At 47.5% G+C, this 26,144-nt stretch overlaps 1 protein-coding gene across 10 annotated transcripts in view; it reads right to left on the reverse strand.

Moving 5' to 3' along the window:
* Nucleotides 1–26,144, reverse strand: part of LOC122369777 (prominin-like protein) — a 94,009-nt gene that overhangs the window by 21,381 nt on the left and 46,484 nt on the right. For all 10 annotated transcript variants that reach the window (XM_043344781.1, XM_043344779.1, XM_043344780.1 and 7 more), the window contains 5 exons: nt 18,156–18,314; nt 13,069–13,198; nt 11,968–12,088; nt 633–699; nt 296–405 (listed from right to left, as the gene is read on the reverse strand). In XM_043344781.1, the coding sequence (XP_043200716.1) occupies nt 296–405; nt 633–699; nt 11,968–12,088; nt 13,069–13,198; nt 18,156–18,314 (587 nt within the window). The remainder of the gene's footprint in view (nt 1–295; nt 406–632; nt 700–11,967; nt 12,089–13,068; nt 13,199–18,155; nt 18,315–26,144) is intronic.

Here is a 26,144-nt window from a genome sequence, read left to right on the forward strand (position 1 = left end):
AGACGCTAGATGGGACCGAAATATGGCATCGTTTGTTGTTAGAAGGGAGTCAAGGGCATGCAACAGTCAAAGGAATGAGCCGTTTCATTCAGCGAAGCGGGTTAAAGGGTTATTGCGAGAAAAGTAACGGTAGCTCTAATGTTTCCCAGTTCTAACTCATGCATTTCATGTTGCTGTTTCGTGTCTTTGGAGATTAATTGCAAAGTTTATCATCCCCAGAAATCATTACAGTGTGATACCTAGCATGTCATTGATCACTCAGCCATTCCACTGAATTCACGGAAGGTTTACTTACATTGAGATCCTGTCGAATATCTTTAAGCCCCTCAGCTATAACGGTGAGGTCGTCCACTGCCACCGCGCGAGAGATGTTGGCAAGCTTGGCCTTGACCCGGTCACCGCACTCTGGAACAAGCGACGCACAGTGGTTTAAGAGTGATAAACGGTGTTCAAACGAGTGATGGTCATTAATGTCAAACAAGCAGACAGCTGTCTGGGCAAGAAATAATGACTAATCTAGCTACAGCACTCACGGTGGTCAAACATATTCAGAGGAATTGGATGTTGACTGTCAACTGACATCTGTCACAACGAAGAATTTCTATTTCAGCGGCAAAGCCCAGTCAACTCACTGTCTAGCGACTCGTCGAGCACGGACTGTAGTTCCCGGTAGTTGTCCCGCAGCAGATGGTTTACCTCCTGGGGGCGGACAGAAACGACAAGTGTCAGAGATAGACGTCTGGTGATGATGATGTAGAAACTGATGTTGTCACAAGCCACGATTTAGTCATCATTCAGTCACCAATCAATCACCATTCAGTCACCGGTTATTGACCAGCCGGTCACCAATCACCATCCTTGACACGTCAAAACGACTCATCACCAATCGAAGAATGCTGCCGTGTTTTCGCAGGCCAGTCAGATCCAACTTTATATACGAACCGATTCGTTAAAGCCCTCATGATTTCGGCTTTATGGATACACTGGACGTATTCATCAGCAATCAAACAATTATCGCGACGTAACATTGCCACGAAGTCAACATTAACAATAAAGCTATGGCACTTGTGGCCCCCACATCCCTTCCGAAACTAGCAGGGATTACATCCACGCTAAATTCGCGGCTCTCCATTATTACATCGATGCTAAGCTCCGAACTCTAAATCACGGGCTACTAAATCTTTGCGATCGACGGTGCTCACATATCACCGGTCTCAGACCAGGCGTGGCTCTAAAGTCCCTCCTGACAGATATATGGACAGCTCAGAGGAGAGCAATGATCGATGGTTCATCCATGCGAGCGCTGATGGTCTCTCAGCAGTGCGCCGAGGTTGGTGAGACGGGTACCGTTATACGATGGCTGTCCATCAAGGTCGGGTCATGGATACTGACATAGGTGTAAACAAAGGATGTGTTGAAATGTTGCATGCATGAATTGCACATTGCAGAGTACAAAGCAGAATGCAGAGCAGAGTGCAAAGCGTAGATGCACGGATTCGCCTGTGATGGCGTAGATAAAACGTAAAGGACATCGGCCATTGTGACGTTTTCTATAAAGATTTTCCGAATAAAGATGATCTCATGGAGATGTCAATCGAGTCAGAGTAGTCATAGCGAATGCAAGGCATGCGCATCAGATCAATTAAACACAAAGCTAGCTCGATACGTGAGCCACTCGACCCAATTCTTCAGCGTATTGAACTAGCTCAGAGAGATCGGCCTGGATGAACCACGAGGCTTTAAATTCATGGCCAACCAAATCATCTCGCGCAGATTAAGGGCGGCTTTATAAGCAAACATACCAGACAGAAAGACACACATGTTTGTTATTCGAACGTGATTCATTGTTGCTTCAACCAGCGGGCTGTTGTTCTTCTCACAATCGCGATCACTTCTAGTGATTCATATCAATCCTTGGCATCGGTACAAGTTGCACGCTGCCATCAGTCATACATACTTATATTAACTTTAACCCTCGCCCTGGCAGGGCATTTTTCATAACACGGCCTGGCAGGGGGGGGGGTCGATGCGACCCCCCCCCTCGCGATTGGCTCCTATGGCACCTAGAAACACCAAATTTGGTAGGTAGGTGGGCCCCCTGGAGTTCTCGCCCCTGTGCAAATTTGGTTGCTCTAGGTCAATATTTAGGGGGGTTTTGGGGGTATAAATGCAAAAATTTCGCTAAAAACAGGTCAAAAGTTTTTCGCTTATAACTTTTGATCTAATTAAGATAGAGCAAAATGAAAAGCACCAGTGAACTCAGCACGTCAAGGCGCGTCGAATGATATACTTTTTAACTTGCTTAAGTGTACTTAAAGTTTTTCTTAAATTTTAAGTAAACTTAAATTAATAAATTAAGTTAAAGTTAACCAAATTGCATCATATTGCATATCATTCGATTCGGCTGATCACCAGGAACACAATGATACCATTTTTTAAGCTCTAGAGTCATTATGTGCCAAGTTATTGGCAAAAACGTCATTTGACCTCAGTTGACCTCATTTGACCTGACCCATGGATAAGTACACCAAACAAAGAAGCACCAAGTGACCTGCTGTTAAGTACTGTGGTTTCAAAGCACAAAAGTGATAGAACGAAGCGGATATCTCCAGTATTTTCCGAATTTAGTATTTTCCCATAGGCTTAACATTACGACGTAATGACCTCTAACTGACCTCAGGTCAGTGACCTCAAAAAAACCCGAACTATATGTTATACAACTCGGTGAACTTAGCACATCCTGAAAGTTTGAAGGAAATCAGTGCAAAACTGTGAGTTGGACAGGTGCTGTTTACGAGCATTTAGCGGTACTCTTGCCTCTATAGCGCGAGCCGTCCTCCGCAAGAAAAAAGACTTAAGCCAAAAATGAGGCCAAGTCGAAGATCAAGATTAAGTCGAAGATGAGGAGGAAATGGGGGAACTTGGAATGAAATGTTGTGAATTAAGTGTGAATCAAAGGATCGAAGAATATAAAGCTAAGATTTTGCATTTATGATTCATGATTGATTTAAGATTTGTGAGACCTACTACCGTAAGATTAATGACTAAGTTAAATGATTAAATATACACAACGCGAGACTATATTATCACGAAACCATTTGGTACCAGTGACCCAGATGCGGGGTTCAATATTTAGTTAATATTGAGTTCAAATTAACGTAAGAGTCATTAACGTAATAGCGCACAATGAATGCTGATACTTCCCGAAGAAAGAAGAGAGTCCGCCAAGGACATCGAGCCTACTGCCAGAGAATTATTGATGATATCGATGGCCTTTTAAGTGAGGCGTCGCTGGACAGGGACACCCTGCTCGTCAAGGCAGCCAGTTTAGAGCAACAGAGAGAAAAAATCAAGACGTTGGACGACGAGATCGAGGGGTTGGCAGCTGAAGATGATTTACTTGAAGAGATCCAAGACGCTGGCGAGTGTATAGCACGATACGACTTTGTGCTGCTGCAAGTTAAAAAAGCATGCGAACCCAGTTTCGATAGCAGCCCCCAGCCGCCTACGAACACCAACCCCAACAAAGAAACACAACCTCGCCAGCTAAGTAATTTGCCAAAGCTGGAGCTCCCAACATTCTCGGGTGATGTCATGGATTTCTACACCTTCTGGGACCTTTTTAAATCTGCTGTCCACGACAGACACGACATAACCAACGCAGAGAAGTTCCAGTACTTGAGAGCACAACTAAAAGGAGCGGCATTGAAGACCATAACCGGGCTCAGAGTGGCAGCAGACAACTATCCTGTGGCAGTAGATATTCTTCTGGAAAAATATGGAAACACAGACGTCATCATTGATGCCCACATGCTAGCCTTTGTGGACCTGAAGTGCGGTGCCTACTCATGCTGCGATCTCGAAGAATTCCGCATTGAGCTGGAGGCTCATGTTAGAGAACTGGAGGCTCTGGAAGTCCATGCCAGCGAATATGAAAGGATGCTGTGCCCAGTCATGATGGAGAAACTGCCGGTAAAAGCCAAGGAGAATCTCGTTCGTTACCTAGGACGAAAAACAATGGTGCTGGACGACTTGAGAAAATTCTTATCGGATGAAGTTAAAACGTTGAAAGCATCTGAGACGAGAGGAAGACGACCGCCAAGAGCTGGAGCTCCCCAAAGACGAGCAGCAACATATCAGGCGAGAGGAGCAGAGCTGTTGTGTGCTGTATGTGGTGGCCAGCATACTCATGAGAAGTGTCAGACGTTCCATGCCATGAACTTACCTCAGAGGCTGGCCGTCTGCAGAGAAAAAGGTCTCTGTTACCGGTGTTTAGGACAACGGCACATGTCTCGAGCTTGCACCGCATCTAAGAACTGCGAAGTGGGCGACTGCAGAGGAAACCACCACTCTTTGTTGCACGCAGCTTATCGAGACACCACCAAGCAAGAAGAAGCGATCGATCCTGTCATCAACTCTCCCCAGCGAGGAGCCGGGCCCAGAGAAACTTCCCACAGCAATCGAGCCCTGGCAACATCATCCCCGACGCAGTCCGTGGTTTTCCAGACAGTGCCAGTGGTGCTGCAAGCAGGAAAGCACAGCCTGGTGGTAAATGCATTGCTTGACCCATGCTCGGATGCATCATACGTGAGTGAAGCAGCGGCCGCTGAAATTGGTGTGACTGGTGAGGAGTGCGTGCTCAACCTGACGACCGTTCGTGGTCAGGAGCCAGTGAACATGAAGAAGACGAATGTGTCCATACAAGGCACCGATGGCCGGTTCAAAGCAGACATAACCGCACTCATTACGAAAGATCTGGCAAGCACGTCTGAAGTCTTTGATTGGGCAGCTCTGAAAACGAAGTGGCCTCACCTGAGCGATATAAGTTTCCCAAATGTGTCCAGAAGGCAGGGTGTGGACATGCTAATAGGAGTCAGTCCGCAAACTCTGAGTCTGTTCGTTCCAGAAGAAACGAGGAAAGGTAGAGATGGCGAACCAGCAGCTCTAAAGACGCCTCTCGGTTGGGTGGCGTTCGGACCGATGAGACATGCAGAAGAAAATGGCAACAACATCTCCAACTTTGCTCGCACACTAAGGACGAAAGCTGCACAGCTGGACAAAGAAGACATCATTCAGGCATTTGACAAAATGTCAGATATAGACTGGATGGGTGGCAACAACGAAGACGGCACGCCGACATCACACGAAGATAGGATGGCAGAAGAAAAGGCAGCTGCCAGTCTGCAGTTTTCCGACGGACGCTACCAGATCGGAGTACCGTGGAGAAGAGGGAGGCCAGCTCTGCACTGCAACTATGAAACAGCCGCCTCGCGGCTTGAGAAAACCGAAAACTCGCTGAAGAAAAAGGGTGGTGACCTTGCCGAAAGATACAACCAAATACTTGAGGACTATGAGAGAAAGGGCTACATGAAGAAATACAGTTACGAAGAGTGGATGGCTGGCGGCGGCGGCGGTTGGTTTCTGCCTCACTTTCCAGTAGTGAGAGAAGATAAATCAACCACGAAACTCCGTATCGTCTATGACGCGGCTGCGACGAACCAGGGGAAAAGTCTGAACTCAGAGATATATCCAGGACCCTCTCTGTACACGGACCTCACAGAGATCCTGCTACGCTTCAGACAACATTCGGTGGCTCTTGTGGGAGACGTAGCTGAAATGTTTCTGCAAGTAGAGCTCCCGCCCGAAGATCGTCAGTACCACCGCGTCCTGTGGAGAAACTTCGACGTCAGCCGGCATCCAGACATCTTCGAAGCACAACGCTGGCTGTTCGGGAACGCGGCGGCCCCGTTCTGCACCCAGTACGTCATGAGAGAGCACGCGAAGAAAAACGAAGAACAGTACCCGATCGCCTCCCGAGTGATCTTGGACAACGTATATATGGATGATGCATTGGCGTCATTTCCAGACGAAGATATCGCTTTGGAAGCGCAGCGCGAACTCAATGAACTCATGCAAGGTGCCGGAATGACGATGAGAAAGTGGCTGACAAATAGCAAGTCCGTACTCAAAGCCATCCCAGAGGACCAGAGAGCACCTGGTGCCCACGTACACCTCCAACAGGACGAGCTACCTAGCGTCAAGACGCTGGGTGTTGTGTGGAATGCTGAGTCAGATGTGTTCTCCGTCAGTGTAGCGGACGATACACAACCGAACCAGATGTGCTCCAAACGATCATGTCTGAAGAAGCTCGCCTCAGTTTTCGATCCCCTCGGATTTTTGGTCCCATTTGTCATAGTCGCAAAGATTCTTTTTCAGTCAACATGGGATCTGAAGCTGACGTGGGATGAAGAGATCACCGGTACAATACGGCGTCAGTGGATGAACTGGTGTAAAAGCCTCATGCACCTCAGTCTGGCGTGCATGCCAAGATGTTTGCACGACGCTGGACCCGGTAGTCCGGTGAAAGAAAGTCGACTTCACGTCTTCACGGATGCTTCAGAGAAAGCCTATGGAGCTGTGTGTTACATGGTCACGACGACGAAGAACCAGATTATTTCCAGACTTGTCATGGCAAAAGCAAGGGTAGCTCCGCGGAAGAAAACACAAACCATTCCCCGACTTGAGCTGATTGGCGCGGTTATGGGCCTTCGGCTGGCTAAAAAGACATGTAAAGCTCTGGAGATACCTCTGAAGAGCGTCACCTTTTGGACCGACTCAACGGACGTCCTGTGCTGGATAAGCAACGAAACCAGAAGGTTTAAGACTTTCGTGGCGAACCGTATTGCTGAGATCCGGAGCGACACGGATGCGTCCCAGTGGCGACACGTGCCTGGAGCATCCAATCCTGCTGACCTGGCATCCAGAGGGTGCACAGCGGACGTGCTGATGTCCGAAGCAGTGTGGTGGGAGGGCCCGGCCTTCCTTATCACTGGAGACTGGCCGCCCCAGCCAGTCCTCGCGAGAATGGACTTCGATAGTTCTGAGTTCTGTTCTGAGCGTCAGCAGCAAAAGACACTCGCCTCAAGCAGCTCAGTACCAGGCTCGCTGGATCGATTGCGCCCAGAGCGATATTCCAGCTGGACAAGACTGGTCAGAGTGACAGCCTGGATCCAAAGATTCATTCAAATTCTGAGAGAAAGGGTGAAAAAAGGAAAGGATCGGCACAAGTTCGAAGCAGAAAAACAGTGCAGGCCGAAGAAGAACAACAGAAAACGTGGAGGACAAAGCAGCCTTTCCAGCATGTTCGAGCTGACTGTTGAAGAAGTGACCGCAGCTGAAGTATTTTGGGTGCGTTTAGCACAGACAGATGCTTTCGAGGATGAACGTCGCTGGCTCGAAATCCACAGGAACGAAGAAACCACGCAAGGGCGCGCTAAGAAGCGGCGAGATGGAAGAGGAAAAGAAAGCCGCCTACAAAGATTGAACCCGTTCATAGACGAAAATGGTCTCATACGAGTGGGAGGTAGAATAGGCCATGCAGATCTACCGTACAACACAAGACATCCCTACGTTCTCCCGAAGAGGCATGCAGTGTCTGCGCTCATCGTGCGACATATCCACGATAAGTTCGACCACGAGCTCGGGGTAGAACACAATCTGGCCGAGCTGAGGCAGACATTTTGGTTGGTCAGCGCAAGAGAAGAAATCAAGAGATGCATTCGGACGTGTCCTGAGTGCAAACGAAGGCGCGAGAAGACTGGAGCGCAAATAATGGCCCCGATAAAGAAAGAGCAGCTGAAGCCGACGTACAGAGCATTTTCCCACTGCGGTGTAGACTTCGCTGGGCCAGTGGAAACAAAAAACGAAAGAGGAAGAGTGAAGACAAAGCGATACATCTGTCTTTTCACCTGCTTTCAAACTAGAGCAGTGCACCTGGAAATGGCGTATGGTTTAGACACCGACTCGTTTTTGTGCACCTTGGACAGATTCACCTCAAGAAGGGGTGTTCCTGAGGACATCTGGAGTGACAATGGCCGGAACTTTGTCAGTGCCGAAAAAGAGCTGAAGAAAACGTCAGATGCTCTGGACAGGCGTAAAATCCACAAGCAAGGAGTCACGAGAGGTATCCGCTGGCACTTCAACCCTCCCGCTGCGCCTCATTTTGGAGGAGTTTATGAATCCCTCATCAAGTCCGTGAAACGTGCTATGTACAGCACTCTGCGGACCACAAGCATCACCGATGAAGAGCTACAGTCCGCCTTATGTCGCGCTGAGGCTCTTCTGAACTCGCGTCCGCTGACTCCGCTGTCAGCCGACCCGACTGATCAGCCGCCTCTGACTCCTGCACACTTCTTGGTGGGAAATATTCAGCTGCAAGCGGATGCCGGGCTCGAGGGCGCGAGAGGTCACTTGAAGAGGTGGCGTCTGGTTCAACAGTTGGTCGCAGCGTTTTGGAAAAGATGGCAACGAGAATATGTGCTTTCGCTACAAGCTCGTACAAAGTGGAGGACGTCCCATGAAGACCTGGCAGTAGGGGACGTGGTACTGATGGCAGAGTCATCGGTCACCAGGGGTCAGTGGCCGCTGGCCAGAGTGATCAAGGTGCACCCTGGAGCTGATGGACATGTGAGGGTGGTAGATGTCCAATGCAAAGGGAAGGTCTACACCAGACCCGTGGTGAAGCTGGTGCATCTAGAATCTGCCCCGGCGTAACAGGCTGCCCGTGAAACGGACGGCTTAAACATACTGTGGCGTCGACACTATCGAACTGCAATGCGGTGTGATCGAGTGAACTTGCAAGTTGCAACTGTGCCTATTCATTGTGTATATTGACCTTCATGGTGCAGAAGGTCAAGGTGGGGGAGAATGTTTACGAGCATTTAGCGGTACTCTTGCCTCTATAGCGCGAGCCGTCCTCCGCAAGAAAAAAGACTTAAGCCAAAAATGAGGCCAAGTCGAAGATCAAGATTAAGTCGAAGATGAGGAGGAAATGGGGGAACTTGGAATGAAATGTTGTGAATTAAGTGTGAATCAAAGGATCGAAGAATATAAAGCTAAGATTTTGCATTTATGATTCATGATTGATTTAAGATTTGTGAGACCTACTACCGTAAGATTAATGACTAAGTTAAATGATTAAATATACACAACGCGAGACTATATTATCACGAAACCAGGTGCAAAAAGAAAATTGAAATTTGACCATGACCTTGTACCGGTTTTTCTGACCTGGTGACCTGACCCAAGGTCACCCGGACCTGAAATTTTCAGGTCATATGTAAAAAGGTTGCCCCATAGGCTGTGCCAAATTTGGCGGCGCACGCTATCTTCGAAAAACCTTAGGGGGGGGGGTCGCATCGACCCCCTCCCCCTGCCAGGGCGAGGGTTAATAGAATTAGGTTTATGTATATGTTACGGGCCAAGTGCGAAGGCTAGTCCGTTTGCGAACGGACTAGTCCATTCGCGAATGGACTAGGCCGTTTGCGAATGGCGGTCCGTTCGCAAACGGACTAGTCCGTTTGCGAATGGCCGGCCATTCGCGAATGGCCTAGGCCTTTTGCGAACGGACGGGTTTGTGGCGTTGCACTTAGCCGCCGGAAGCATGGATCCTCGGATTGGGGTACGATTCCGAATGAATGGGGGACCGCTGGTCGATGCAGGGGCGTCGCCGACGGGGGGGGGGGGGGGAGGCGGAGGGGTCCGGACCCCCCCCCCCCCACACACACACATTCTTGAAAATATGCCGGTCCGACGCCCCCCGGCCCCTCCCCCCCCCCCACACACACACTTTTGGCCACGAAAATCGATCAATAATAAAATAAAATATTTTAAAAACGATTTTGGTGCATTCTCAAAATAAAATTGTCTAAATCCCAGGAGTTTTCAGTATTTGGTGGGGATTACTTTGACTGACCGTCCGACCAGATCCCCTAGTCGAAAATCCGTGGCGACGCCACTGCTTCTATATGTTTAGTTTGTTCTCCGGAGTAGATCTGCGAGCTGGCGCAACTCTGGGTTAAGGTCTCCACACACCTGGTCCATTCGGGATGCGACTTTCCGCTGAACCCTGCACAACGCGGAAATTATAGCAACGTGTTGCCGCTGGCCAGGCTTCGGCCACCGATCTGGATCTGGGGAGGTCAAATATCCCCGTGACCTTCGAACAGCTGAGAGTCGCGTGGTGTGCGGAGACCATTAGTACCGTGCTCCGGGCTCCCCGCTGATGACCCGACCTGACCTTGGTCGAGTTTGTGGCGCTCGATTCATTCTGCTCTGGTGTGGTGTACCGGGACGGTGCGGCTTGTGTGTGGTGAGTGCGGTGCGGTGAGTGTTCGAAAAACTGTTGTGTTGCATTGCATTTAACAATACGCGCACTGCAGGGGGGGTTGCTTTCAACCCCCCTGTGGTTTTTCACAGAGCACGAGAAAACGGCGGCGCGCAGCAAAGCCAAATTTTGTATACCTTTTCTCCCATATTCTGCGCACATTGTGTGAAAATGCTGACTCCAGATGACCTAAGGTCAGGTCACCAGGCCAGGTTAAGTGACGCCGGTTGAGTTACCAATACTTTGCACGCATCATTTCACACGGGACTTTGCACATGCCAAGTTGACTTGCCAAGTTGACGTCACTTTGCTGGATATTTCGCACTTGGCCTGACTTCGCACTTGGACTGGGAGCATAAACGCCCGTCCATTCGCAAACGGCCTAGGCCAACTGCAATAACGCACATGGACTAGTCCATTCGCAAACGGCCTAGTCCAAGTGCGTTATCGCACTTGGACTAGGCCATTCGCGAATGGACTAGCCTTCGCACTTGGCCCGCAACATATATATTTCTATTTGTTAGCCCGTTTTCCGTATACTGTATAAGTATTCAAACAAGATGAAAAAAGGTAATAAAACATGACAATGCCGCACAATTTTGGATTTATACCTATCACGTTTGGGTGGATATTAACGCCCGTATTACAAACAAACGTAATACTTTTCTTACGTTCGTTCCACCTGTCATAGTGTCATGGATACCTCACAAAAAGCACGTCTAAACCTACGCAACACCCCTAGAGAGCGCCATATTGATCAAACTGCGGCGCACGGTGGACAATTATGTCTCATGGGCGGCGATAATTACGCGACGGTCGATGGTTGCATACGTTGGCAAAGGACAGAGACCCATTAGACTGAGTACCACCGACAGCTGGACCCATTATGAGGCTACTAAATACTGCAGAACTGGCTGGAGTGGTGGATGAAAATCCATATTGATAGGAGTCTGGCGCTGGCTACTCGAAGGTTTGATAGAACAGCGATAATGGGCGAATATGGATGGTTTGGATATGAAAGGAAGAGCCGATAACTTCACTAAGCTTATTATAGTGCATGTATGGCCTAAACTTTTGAATTTATTTTAAAAGTGGAAAAAACGCAAGAAAAAATAAATTCCACTTTCCACTTTCCACTTTTAAAATAAATTCAAAAGTTTAGGCCATACATGCACTATAATATATCACATCTGTCTATTGATAATCTTCACTAAGCTTGTCAGAAACATCAGCACTGTGGTAGACTATTAGTATATCTAAGGAGTGACACTTCTGTGAGAAGCCAGTCGTTAACCAGGAGTCAGGACTGTCCTTTACTACAGATAACTCAACTCAACAATACGTGAACAAGCCATAAGAACACCGTCCGAGTACCCCAGAGAGCTCTTCAATGTCATCATCAGCCAAGCGACCCGAAGCTAAGAGCAGTTTTGCCACCATTCCCAACAAGTGTCCATGGTTTGGTGGACGAGTGAAATTTATGACGGCAGACCCGTAAAAAGAGTGGAGGTGGAGGCGCTGCGGTTGTGTCAACGTCAATGTGTGAAAAGGTTAGACAAGTGATCAGTGCTTGTGTCAAAGACGAGCGGTGTGATATGCTTACAAGCAATACATAGAGATACATAAAACACACCTGAGAAATACATGATTTAAGTCCCCGATCTAATCAAACTTCATCCAAACTTTGCCTTCAAATGGTAACGAGCCTTTAACTTAGTGTAAACTGTATGTCCTAACTAGTACCACAGCCCAGGTCTGCGTCTACAAGTGTGTGTTTACACCCGTGTTCATGATTAACCCACCTTCTTGGTGTTCTGGGCATAGAGTTCCACGTCGTCCACAGCCAGGTTCAGCCGGGACGGAACCTCCTTCACACCCTGTTCAATGTACTCGTTCACAACGAACGACGCCACCAGACCGAACCTGGAAAGGTCAAATAAGGTCAGTGTCAGTTCAGGTAAGGTCAGGTCACGGCGGGTCAGGGTGAGTCAATTCAACGGGGCAGAGAAGCCTCGGCGAGCGTGTGAGCGCGTGCATGCCTGAGATCGTGATTATCGCGCAGTAAAATTTATCTCGAAGATGAAACTTGACACATGACTCACGTAAATTCAAATGAGACAAAGTGATCTCGATAGATGCTAGCTTATCATGGGCTTATCCGCATCCGAGACCTCTCATACTTGGTTGAGACGCACGCTACTTGACCCCATTTCTCAATATATTCAACTGGCTCAAAGTTATGACGAGAGTTACGACCTGTTGAAGATTTTACATGATGACTCCGTCTCTCAATATGGCCTTCCATCAACGATCTCGGCAGATATATGAAACGAAATAAAACACATGCAAACTATAGGACTGCGAAGAAGTCACTCGCATTTGCAATGGCCCGGAAGCAAAAATACAGCATCAGAGATGTAATCCTTTGTGGAAGCCAGTGTTCAAAGTGGCGGTTGATCGTAAACAACATTCCTCCGTTTATCGAATTTGAATAATTCATTTTCTTCACGGTCGGCAGGGGAAGGATTTCTGTTTTATGCAAAGAATCTGCTACGTAATGAGACAAAAACAAACAAATGGATGTACGCTTGTTATGGAAATGTTAGCTTATCATATGGTAGAAATTCGACGAAATTACAACAGAAATTCGTTCATGCATCGGAACATGAAATACATACAACTATCTTCGACATAAATCCTGGTGAAAAGCGAGTATCACAGCTCCATAGCTACTTGACATGCGCCGTAGCTCCTAAAACCCTATAACCTTAACCAACGCAAACTCAACCCGACCCTAAAAACCTAACTAACCGACTCGTAAAGCTGATATCCACAAAAGGCGCATGCCGTTGTACTCATGCTCCGGTGACGTTAAAAGCACGTTCCAGTGACGTCATACTCACAGCACTAGCAGAACCAGCAGACTCAGGAACACGCCGTTACATATCCGTTTGCATTTGTCCCGTTTCTTTTCGTAGGGGTCTGTTCGGCCCCCGCAGCGTCCAGCGCACCGACAGCAGCAGACAATCATTCCTGGGGAAAAGTGACGGAACGTCAAACAGGGGTCACATAGGTCAGACGGGGATATGGGACAGATAGGGAACATACATGGCCAGACGAGTGATCTTTGTGATGGACAGGGGCTACCAATCGTCAGACAGGGGAGTATAGGGGACGACACGGATTCACAGGGATCGGTGCGAGCGACTTTAGCGAGTGTCATTTGAGCGAACGTCATTTGAGCGAACCATTTTCAGCGACTGGCAATTCAGCGATTATCAAGTTCATCGATTATCAAATATAGCGATTATCAATTTTAGCGAAAGCTATGTTTCAGCGACATCTATTTCGTCGACTGCAATTTGAGCGGCTGTCAGTTCAGCGAAACATTTCATCGTCCTGTAACGGTGGATTTTTTTCTTTCACGCGAGCGTATGCGTACGAATGTTTCCGGAATTTCTCATGGTTATCCGGAACTGGATGGCGGATGTCGCGCGTTCAAAGGTCAGACATTGAGCTCCAAATTTAATGCTACATTTGTCGAAAATTCCAACGGTTCAATTTCACCCCCCACCCCCACCCCACCCCACCCTGCTCTTTGTCAATAATGGTGACCAAACGTATGTTCAGAGATCAATATTGCTTTTGCTTTTTTTCGCAAAATTGTCCCGCTTGAATTTGGATCAGTTCCCCATGTTGTAAAATTTGTTCTTGCCCCAAGCACCGTACGAATTTCCAGATATTTGGCTGAGGTCCCCGAAACATAGACTGCATTCCCCTGTGCCATCTGGGCAATTCCATGACAGATCACCTAGGCATGTTCACCATGACCTCTCCGATTTTGCTCAAATTTGGCATGCAAGTTGACCTATGGGCACTACTTCGTCACAGTAAATTTTTAGTCTCTAGGTCACAGGGGTCATGAGATATGGGTCATGCAAATTTTTAGGTTTTCCGGAACATTGAAATATAAAGTATTTTTTATCTCTGCAACGGTTCACCGGATCAAAAAAAGTTATATATGATATAAGAAGCGCAAAGGCTGGTGCGTCTAGCAAAAATGTGAACGAAACCCCAAGGTCATTTTTTGACCCTTTGACCTCGAGACCTTTTCTTGACCCCGTGACCTTTCAAATTTGTCCTATTTTAAAAATTCTGATTTTTTCTATCAGAGATGTCTTATCCATGCTCTTAATAGTGGTATGTGATTTGGTTGGTATATCGGACCCGTTGACCTCAAACTGAGGTCAACAATGTGGTCATGACCTGACATGAAAATGACATCTGCCGAGAACGTCGAGAATCATAGGCAATATGGGTGTCATATGAAAGCTTACTTCACGGAGAATACATTGGTGGTGTTTTTGAGTAGGTATGGGCCGGGTCAAGGTCACATTAGGTCAGTGACCTAACACAGCATTGTGTTCTTTGAAGGTGGCGTATTTAATTTGTTTGGTAAGCCCAGTGATCAGCACACAATAAAAAAGGAAACAAAACGTCATAAAACGTCTTTTTTATTCAAAAAGCAGAGATAAAATGCACACATACCCATATAAACACACTCGCAAAAACACACACATTCATACACCTTGTTCGAGGAAGTTCTTTCAAACAAACCCCAGTGACACACGCGCTGTGAAGAACGAGTCTCAGAAGACTCGGACAGTTTGAAGGCTGCTATGGTATTGGAGTCGAGCAGTACAAAGCGGTGAAACGTCCTGGTACCCTTCACCATGCGGGCACTTGTGAAGCGTTCTTTCATTTTTGTCTTCGTTTCTGCTATTTGCGTTGCGGGAGCTGACGCGGGAGCTGAAGCGGCATTTCAGGCAGTGGTTATTCCCCACATTTGAAATGAATGCCCAAGACTAAAAAATACACTACTTCTCTGTCCGAGCAGCGTCCCAGTACAAGAACAAATACAATTTTGCAAATATATGTCATCATGCCGAGGATTTCGGTGTTCAATGTGAGTGGATTTTTTTGCCACCTCGCATGGCAAAAGCGCATGCGATGGTATTGGTAATACTGTGAGGACCACCTTACCGATAAAATGCATTTCTTCTTCGTTTCGGCAACGCAAATAGCAGGAACGAAGACGAAAATGAAAGAGAACGGTTCACAAGTGCCCGCACGGTGAGGGGTAGGTAGTAGGTACACTCGGGGGCATATTGATGTTCCACCACTCCCTATACCCATCGGGCTCCCATGGCTCAGCACTGGCTGCTGCCAGTGGCAGCACTGGCAGCACTGGCACTGGCAGGCAGTGCTGAGCAGTGCTGAGGGCAGGCAACACTGGCAGCAGCCACTGCTGATCCATGGGAGCCCGATGGGTAGGGAGTGGTGGAACATCAATCTGCCCCCGAGTGTACCAGGACGTTTCACCGCTTTGTACCGCTCGACTCCCACACCATAGCAGCCTTCAAGCTCTACTAGTCTTCTAAGACTCGTTCTTCACACCGCGTGTGTTACTGAGGTTTGTTTGAAAGATCTTCCTCGAACAAGGTGTATGTATGTGCGTGTGTTTGTGCGAGTGTGTGTATATGGGTGAATGCATTTTATCTGTGCTTTTTGAATAAAGACAGACGATGTTTTATGACGTTTTGTTTCCTTTTTTTTATTGTGTGCTGATCACTGGGCTTACCAAACAAATTAAATACGCCACCTTCAAAGAACACAATGCTGTGTTAGGTCACTGACCTAATGTGACCTTGACCCGGCCCATACCTACTCAAAAACACCACCAATGCATTCTCCGTGAAGTAAGCTTTCATATGACACCCATATTGCCTATGATTCTCGACGTTCTCGGCAGATGTCATTTTCATGTCAGGTCATGACCACATTGTTGACCTCAGTTTGAGGTCAACGGGTCCGATATACCAACCAAATCACATACCAGTATTAAGAGCATGGATAAGACATCTCTGATAGAAAAAATCAGAATTTTTAAAATAGGACAAATTTGAAAGGTCACGGGGTCAAGAAAAGGTCACGAGGTCAAAGGGTCAAAAAATGACCTTGGGGTTTCGTTCACATTTTTGCTAGACGCACCAGCCTTTGCGCTTCTTATTTCATATATAACTTTTTTTGATCCGGTGAACCGTTTCGGAGATAAAAAATACTTTATATTTCAATGTTCCGGAAAACCTAAAAATTTGCATGACCCATATCTCATGACCCCTGTGACCTAGAGACTAAAAATTTACTGGGACGAAGTAGTGCCCATAGGTCAACTTACATGCCAAATTTGAGCAAAATCGGAGAGGTCATGGTGAACAATTGGAAAAAAATTAGGTGATTTGTCGTGGAATTGCCCATCTCTCTAGCTTATTATTGGTCCTTGGCATTCCTTCCGTCGCCCTATCTCTCACGTTCCACATTTTCAATTCAAATTTTGCCCGCCTCCTTCCCCTCCCATGCACCCCTTGTTGGTCGTCCGATGTACATATGTGTCTTCAACATTCAAATGATGCGTAAAGAGGTGCAATGATTTCCGAAAAGTAGCAAATGACTGACTTTCGTCACGTTCGGTCATTCGCTCTAACTGCATCGCTCAATTGGTCTCCCACTGACCACCATATATTCGCTCAATCTGGTTTCACTGATTCTGGTCCTCGCTAAAGTTGATAATCGCTGTGATTGAATTCGCCGACTTGACAATCGCTGAAAAAGCCAATCGCTTAAATTGATAATCGCTGAAAATGTTTCGCTCAAATGTCGTTCGCTGAAATGACGTTCGCTCAGGTGTCGCAGAACCCACAGGGATAGCCAAAGGGGAACTACATGTATAGACCTAATAGGGACCACACAGGGGATAATAGTTTCAAAAAATGGGCGGAGTTAGAAGGAAAGCCCGCGGTCAGTCGTCATTATAGGAATCCAAACGTGGTCTAAACGGAGATAACAGGGTCAAAGATTAAGCCTTGCATGATCCACGCATAAATAAACAAACCGATAATATCAAAGACCCGCGGGGCCACACAGGCACCTCCTATTAAAGGAAATAGTTCACTTTCACGAAATTATTTTTTTGCAATGGATTTATGATTTTTTATGTTCAAAATGATCAGCAAAGAAAATAAAACCTATTTATAACAAAAGATTATTTTCTATATTTTGATAATAAGAAGAACTTTTCAGTTTCTGTAAGGCACAGGCGATCCAGTATGAAAAGAGCATGGGTCCCGAAAATTCTTCAGAAACTAGAGAAATGATCGCGGCCACCGGCATTTGGGCGATCTGCTGCTGCTGAATGTCCTTATTGATCAGTACGAGAATTTCTCTAGAGTTCTCGTAGATAATTTCTCTAGTTTCTGAAGAATTTTCGGTACCCATGCTCGTTTCATACTGGATGCGAATATATGCAAGGCACACATCCTCAACGCAAGACACATTTTTCGGGACGAGAAATAGAATATATTTGCCTAGGGTGATCGTTGGGCTGTAAAAGCTCCTGATTTATGCTCGTCTCAGCCCAGGCTACGGAACTGCTATTCCAGTTCAAAACCCATGTTAAAAAGTGAACTATTTCCTTTAATTGATTCACACATCCTGCCCAGTCCGTGAATCGCCAAAACATCACATCCGCCTAAACTAAACATAATTTTAACTTGGTCTACCGCCATAGCCACAACGCTGGGCAGCTATTCAGCTAATGCTATAAGATTATAACTTAAAGGGACTCCGGCAGGCGCCATCAGCAAGTAGGGAAGAAATGTATGACTACATTATTCTAATACGACGCCTAAGCATACTGTATCCACTGTAAATGGTACACCATGTGAAATCTATGTAAAATAAACACAGTTAAAAACCCTGTAATTTACAACAGACGTAACGCCTCAGTTCATCCCCCTCCAATCCCCACCCCTCTATCTGCAGCTCATATTCAAAATCTGACCCAACAGCCAATATCTGACATCCAACTACAAAATCTAGCTCTAACATACCACTACACCTCCTGCCATCACCTCCCACGACCGTCACTTACCAACAAACGGTGTGAGCACCGCCACCAGGATACCCAGTGCGGCTAGAATGGCGAACCCCAGGTGATGATTCAGCAGGGTGGGCCAGTCGCGCAGACCCAGCTGGACGAACGTCTCAGTCAGGTTGTTGGCCTTGTGCGCTACCTCGAGCTGATGGCGATCTGGTGGAAGAGAAAGGGGAAGGGCGTTAGAGATGAGAGAGGCTAGAATGGTTTGCGACGGCTTGTGGTGGAGACGAAAAACGTGAATAAACCAAAAACTGCGTAAAATTCAATGATCAGTAGGTTGTGGGGGCCCATTAGTTATGACGTTCTAAGCACTGGACAGTTTCTTAAGTTTAGCAAGTTCCTGTCATGCGAGAAGAGTAAAAGCGTGGGTAAACACTGCATAAACAACGAGCACATGGGTTCAAAAACAGGTTTGCTACATCATTAAGGTCAAAATCACTGAGCCCTTGTCAGTGTCAATAGCTTCCTCCACAGCTCCAAGAAAACAGCATGTTCAGAAAAGGTCAACTGTAAGCTTAATACAAGCTGAGGATTACACTGCCCGTCAGTTTCTCTCACAGACACTCAACAACAAGGCGATCAGAAATAACTTCCATTCGATATATCTCCAGCGTCCTGTTCAATTTTCTTCCATTTCCAAGTCCATTTGTGCGATCGGAACAGACAGCCAACACAATTCAATCGTCGGCTATTGGAACTGACGGTCGGGGGGGGGGCCTCCCAACTGGCAGACATCCAAAGAAGAGAGAGAGAGAGAGAGAGAGAGAGAGAGAGAGAGAGAGAGAGAGAGAGAGAGAGAGAGAGAGAGAGAGAGAGAGAGAGAGAGAGAGAGAGAGAGAGAGAGAGAGAAAGAGAGGAGGGAGAGAGAGAGAGAGAGAGGGATGGAGGGAGGGAGAGATAGGAGGAAGATTAAAAGACGAGAAATGGAGAAAGAAGGAAAACATAGGTAATTAAGAGAAGCTAAAATACGAAAAACACAGCTGCCTCAAAGATCTGGGGATTGTTAGCTATTACTGCTTTCACTTATTCAATGTAACAAACAACCAATAATGGAAGCCGTCTTTTGAGGCAATCTTCACAAAGCCACCATGATTACATCAAGTGCTTACTTATCATAGTAGCAGAAACAGCGAATCATCGTCCCCGTATAACGTTAATACCCCAGTCCCCACGTCAAGACTGCCCTGATGCTATTGAGTCAGCCATGCGAAACAATTGGAGTGCCATTACGGACCAAATTACCGAGCAATCAATGGTAATTAGTGGATGTCTAGCCGGCGACCTTTCCATTGGATCATGGGACCGCCTACGCGGTCTGTGTGGAAAATTAGATATCGGGATGTAAGTATACGGATAGATCCGGGATCAAATGACTGCCAAAGCTGCCCTTCATTCCGGAGGATGTTACAGTTGGTAGACAGTTACATCCCAGCAAAAAGGCTACATGAAAAAAAAAACTAACGAAACAAATTCGAAGAGTCTCTGAATCACGTTTGGATATTCGTATAAAAAGCAGACGTTTCATGACCGACGTCCGATACCTTCAGAACATCAACTTTTCCCTAAGCTAGAGGCCTGTGGAATGAATCATATCCACACAAATCGGATCACAACGGTGTTTCGCTAGTAAGAGCAGCATCAACATTCAAAACCCAGGCAAGCACAGTGTCTTTACACAGAGCTCGCTGATCTAAGATACGCCGTGAAAAAAACCGGCATCGGCTGGGTACGAGTCCAGGGGCACCGCAAGGGCCCGAGGCAGCTATCCACAATCGACAAGTGGCAGAATCATTCATATCCGACTGCCATCCGTCACCTCCTTCCATGACCTCCGGTTTCTCCGCTCCCTTCCTGACCCTCCCTCTACCCCCTCTCCCCGGAATCAGACAGCGGAGCTGCCAACCGATCCGCCCAAAAGAACGGTGATAAAAACGAAGGTAAAGCCGTACCGGGTCGACAGGGCTGGGTTTGGACTGTGGCTTCCCACATATTCTCGACCGGCCCGCCCAAATCCGAACACAAGTTCTGTATAGTTAGGGAGGATCGGAACAAAGACAGACTCATGAATGTTAGCTGTCCTCTGCTCAGCTGCCCAAAGTGAATTCTTCCCTAGACAGTCATAGCAAAGTTGCCGTTACTTTATATCCCAAAAAGTGAATAAATTCACTGATAAAATAACTAACTCATTTCTTGAAAAGGTGGAAACGGAAAGGGTAGGTAATAAGGCGGATATCATTCGCAAGCTACAACATTCGCAGACCATCGTCACCTTAAACCTGAGCAGTGACGGTCGACGGAGACTATTTCATTAGTTCCTAAGTGAGCTCACTTCCAGTACAATTTCCCGGGTGGGGTTTATTTCCCCGCCATTTTCCACACAATACCGTATAATTCAGAACGACAGAGTGCGTCTTAGCTTCAAAACTCCATTGAATGCTTAAGCAGTCGCTGACTGAGCTCGGTTTAACCTCCGCTGGCACGACCAGGAAACGAACCCAGCCGAGCTGAATACATTAGCATAAACAGGTGCTCGACGCCACGCCTAGGAGGTTGCGAGGTCATGCGCTGGTCCGCAGAGGTCACCATCTGATCGACAGGGTCACGAGCTGATCTCTGCAGGTCATCGAAGCGATCTCCCGTTGGGGGTCCATGAATACTGACGGAGTGGGAAGTGGAGCTCATGACCACTTCGTGATCAGAAAACACGAATCGGCCGTGATCACGAGATAATCCGTGACCACATGAATTCAGATAGCTGCGTAGCCTCATGAATCAGATACGACAACTGGTCAAACATATTCGTGTACTAATGAGTCAGATCCGTGGCCAGAGAAGTCAGATCCATAGAGAGAAAGAACAGTGGAGTATAACAAGATGAACCAACACGAATAACATGCCTACAAATATCCTTCGAACGTAGACATCCGCTCAAGTTTCACACCGACGAGCCGATGTGTTGGCGGCATGTTATTGCACTAATGTCGAGAACAGGTGAGCATTGTAATGCAATTACCTTTTCGCGTGCGTCACAGCCATCCGATAGCAAAACCAATGCCGTTGGTGAGACCGAAATAGAGCTGCAAATTGTGATAAATTGCCCAACTAGACCGAATACAGGAGCATTCGAATTGCTACCATTTGTCCATTCGAGAGACTCAATCGATGCTAATAAAGCAATCCAACTGGAACACAAATTAGGCGATGAGATTTGTTATAGTTCTGTTCTAGTTCCAAATAACGCAAAGTGGACGGAATTTGAGAAGACAATATCTGGAATTCAGACAGATCGAGGATCAAAAATAGATGTTCAGCGTCATTAGCCATATGACGACGCCATGCAGCAGGCAAAATTACACAATAGTGAAAGATATTTGTAGTTTTAAAACAAACAGCAGCTGGGTGAACAACATATAAAATCGATTTCATGCTACCATCAAAATAATGTTTTGAGAGCCAATGTAAGAAGAGATCATTTATAGGCAAAACATGCACGGCCACGCGCATTTCCTTTGTGTTCGTGACTCCGTAAAGCCCAAAGTGTTCATTCAGTGTGGCCACTACCCAAACAACACCCCTCCCATTCAGATGCAGACCCCTGCTCTTCCCCCATCCTCCCCAACGTTTAGTGCACGTGTGTTCGACACATGGTGTTCTACCAGCTCACCGTCGACATAACTTCCCATCCCCCTTCCCCTCCCTTACCCAGGGACCGACTGGACCAGCTGTTACCACCGCGCGCCGGTCGAAGAGCGAACAAAGGCACTCCTTCTCTGCCGGTGCCCGAGCCCTGTGGGGGCGGGCAGCGCGCGTGGTGCGTCCATGGATTAGGTATAGGAATACTTCATCCATGGTGCGTCCAAGATAACGGCGGCGCGTGGTTTGGTGAAGAGCGAAGACGCCGGCAAAGTTGACACAAAGACAACGACGACGCAGAAGTGATGAAATAGCGGAGGCTGCGAGATCGAAACCGGAAGGACTGCGTAGAAGCAGTTTATCGTTTCTCGATCAATTGATGCTGAGTTATTGTAAAGTTTGGGCCTCGACAATCTTTTGCCGAATCCGGAAAAAATGTTGGGTATTTGGTGCTGAACGACAGACGTCAAACGCATGCATTGCGCCTCGATATTTTAAAAGGCCCCCTTGGTCACTCCAACCTCACGAAAGCCGCTATAATCCAGGATCTACGCAGCTTCCGCCACGTGCCAGCGCTATCGAGCGAGAGGAACAATACTGTACCTCGGCTGGTAATCAGCAGCAGCCGTGGCCCCAGATGACCGCTGGGATTGCCCATAGCGGCACACTGATGAAAGGGAGAAATGAGAACAGGGAACGGAAGAGATGAGAGCATTAGAAGGGCAGGAAATGAGACCTATCTTACATACAATAAGTATATATAAATCATGATTGGAGAACTAATGCGTTCTTTGGCCGTTTAATAAATTCACGTAGTGTTATACACAAGACTGACCGCTTTAGTAGCATCGCGCGTCATTTCTTCCACAAGATTCATCGTCTCGGAAATGCGGTCTCTTCGCATCCACGCTGATCGCGGGCCGGAAATTACGACGTCCGGTCCGCTTCCGGTTTCGTGTGAGTGTGGTCAGCTGATGTACTTCACTACGTCACACATCACAGCGGGGAAACATCCCGTCCGCAGTCTACGGGGAAATCTGGCTCACTGATAGCGGTCAGGGGAATCTGTTTGCAGTAGACAAAGAACAACGACGTAGTGCTGGATATGGATATGTTGGTCGGGTGATATTATGAACTGTCGTAGACTACCAAAGACTAAACGAATGAGGCCTTCACATAGCAGACCAAACATTTTGTGTTTGGTACGAGCCCACAAGGAACCAAGGTCACCACTGAATGCCACAGAGGACATTATGTCTACTCGGCCGGGTCCATACGATAACCGGTACCTATCAAGCCACAATCCCGTCTACTCAGCATCAGGCACGAGACCAAACATAGAGCGCAACAAAGACGATGTCGCCACAACAATGACAAGCACCGGCAACGGAATCAGACTAAAACGTCAGAGGATCGAACATGGAAAAGAGCCGGAGAAGTGGGGATCAAACTTACTAAGTCATAGAGGACAAATGATAGAACAAACAACTGAAGTTGTGGCCTGTGGGTGAAGTTCGGGGTGAAGGCTGGGAACGTTTGGGAACGTTTATCTACTGGTGGTCGAACCTCAACAGTAAAACCAAACAGGAAGCCAATGCACCAATAAAGCAAATTATACCTAACGTAGGTAATGTTCATTCACAGACGAATGCAGGTTCACTTATACAAGAGCGCCACAACTATTCTTTTTAGACTTTTTAAGCGTAGTGATACACCCATTTCATTGAAAACTCTTCCTGGACCAAATTACACGAACCATGGTGGACAAAACCCTACGTCTCTCTGTTTCACTCCAACCACCCGATCCATTATGTGAACCACTGACGTCATATTTCGAAGGCCAGCTGACGCAGCCATCCGTCCACAGCTGGCTATTTCACGCCATTAGGTGGGCGGAGTCTGGACGGTTTCCCACGTTGGAGCCATTGAAAAGCGACATGAACGGATGGCTATCGATGAAATATGGACCTGAGAACAGAGTTGAACCTCATCCACTTCTGGGAACCATACTACCTAACTTTTTATATCGACATAACATGGGACGAATGACCGTATATCGAAGCGAAACTACGAGCAGCCTCAAGAATCGAATCGTACCTACTGGCGTTTTCAAACATGCATGTGGAATGAAAAAAAAAATGTCAAGGATAGGCGATAAGAGCGAGAAGAAGACGCCTCAGCCTTTCACATCTGCCCTAGAGGCTCCGTCATACCGAGCAATGACCCATGACTAAATAAAAACATCACGCCATTCTTAGTTTCCGTGTCATTCTGTTTTAACAGCTAGGCATGACATCGCATGTTTTGCAGCGCTTGCAGCGCATTTATGCTACCTGGAGGCATTATGAGTCAGCTGAGATGAAAACCATTATGATGTGATCTAAGATTTGTCACAAGCTTTTAAAAAAATCCTGTTTGGTACAGTCGTGTACAGGTTGATGGTCCCCTACTCTTTATCCACCGGGTTCCTATGGCTCAGCATTGGCAGCAGCCGCTTGGTACCGGTAGGCTGTACCGCATGACCCGAGAGTGAAGCGGCACAGTCTACCCACGCCGTTTGACATCGGCTCGGGTCGCCGCGCCGGGTGGAGCGCTTTTTAGACCAGCTGTTGCGTCAGACCAGCGCGGGGGGAGGGGCTCGTCTCGGTGGTTGGCGTGGGCTGGCGAGTGTGGGGCTTGTTGGTGGACCATGGGGGCTGGGCGGGTGTGTGTGGTCACTTGCTGCATTGCACATTTTGCGTCGCTTAACAATTGCATTCCTGTTTTTGCTAGGCACAATGCACGGAAGATCCAGCGAATATAATTTACTTTACTTGTGCATTGTGCAAAACGTGATTTGGCACGGTATCGAGGCAACCATAGGTCTTGTGCCTATGCATGATATTTAGGCAATACGTTTATGAAAACGGTAGATTGATGCTGGATGTCAATTCGTATTGCTAAATGTCGGCAAGTATTAAATGAATGAATGAATAGATCAATCAATCAGACAATCAATAGACATGTATAAAACCGTTTAAATGGCTCGCAACCACTAATAGCAATCACACCATCCTAACCCGGAAAAGCAGCCGGAGCCCTGATGAGGCTCGAACCGGGACTCCACGCTGTAAATTTTGCCAATGATTCATCATCATTCCATTAAGCTAGAGTAACCGGCACCCGAACCCACAAAAACATTAATTGACTTTGCCGCCGACCTCCCGGCCCCGCCGCCCGCCCGGCCAGACTTTGCCCCGGCCATAGCCACCATCCGGTGTAGCTCAGCGTAGGAGTGCTCGACTGTCAAACTGACCGGTAGTGAGGGGCCTGGTTCGAAACGCTTCGGATGCTGGATGTTTATTTCTCGGTGGGAGGCCTTACGTTTAGTCCACTTTTCAGAAAGATCATTTGGTGACTGACCTGTTTTCTTTCTTTGCTGCAATTAATGAGGAGACCGTATGCACCCTTACCTGTCCTTCCGCACCCCACTTGGGAGATGGGTGGTTGCCCCCCCCCCCACGGGTTTGTGAATATCTCTAAAACAAATTTTTGGAGGGGGGATACGATCGGTTCTATGCGACAAGTGACCACACACGCCCAGCCCCATGGGTCCGCTCACTCCCTACCCATATCACCCCCTCCCCACACCACACTCCAGCCCGCCTCATCCACCGAGCCGAGCCATAACGAGCCTCAGCGCCCCGGGGCGCGGCCTGTCAGCGAACACTGTATATATAATAACAGTGACAATATAACAAATCCGTGAACTCCTCTATGAATGTCGTCTCGCAGATCCGGCAGTTTGGGCTTCAACGACTGAATGTTGAGGTGTCCAATTATCAGGTCTGGTCCAGTGTCGCCGTGGCGGCGCCAGCTCGCGCCGCCTCGATGTCCCCGAAGCCTGGACGCGCCCCTGCCCCCGCGGCGCACGCAACCGCCGGCCCGCGTCCCCGCCGCACTATGGTTGGAAACGGCCTCACGGATGGCCGTGGGCAATCTCGGAATATATGTATATTTGGGGTGTCATTCTGTTGGAAATTGATGAAATGTTTTGAATTGGGCAGAAAAAATTATTTAGTTGCGCATTTAGTCTCCATTATTGTACGTGGAATCGGGAGTTTCTGAGAGTGGCTTTTTTGGTGCGCCGTCAAAGGTTTAAACAACCGCGCTGGTGATAGCATGTGGAGTACCTCCATGACGTTGTAAAACTGGATTATTATATATCAAAATAATCCTTGTTATGTTGGCTATCGAGTGGAGTGACTCTTTTTCCCATGCGTGTTCAAAATCAGGAACGGCATTGCATTCTGTTTGCAGTGTCACCACAGCAATATTTGCAAAATTACGTTTATGTTTCATTGGACATAC

The sequence above is a fragment of the Amphibalanus amphitrite genome, unplaced genomic scaffold, assembly GCF_019059575.1.
Source record: "Amphibalanus amphitrite isolate SeventyFive unplaced genomic scaffold, NRLGWU_Aamphi_draft 001071F_arrow, whole genome shotgun sequence".
Classification (NCBI taxonomy): Eukaryota; Metazoa; Arthropoda; class Thecostraca; order Balanomorpha; family Balanidae; genus Amphibalanus; species Amphibalanus amphitrite.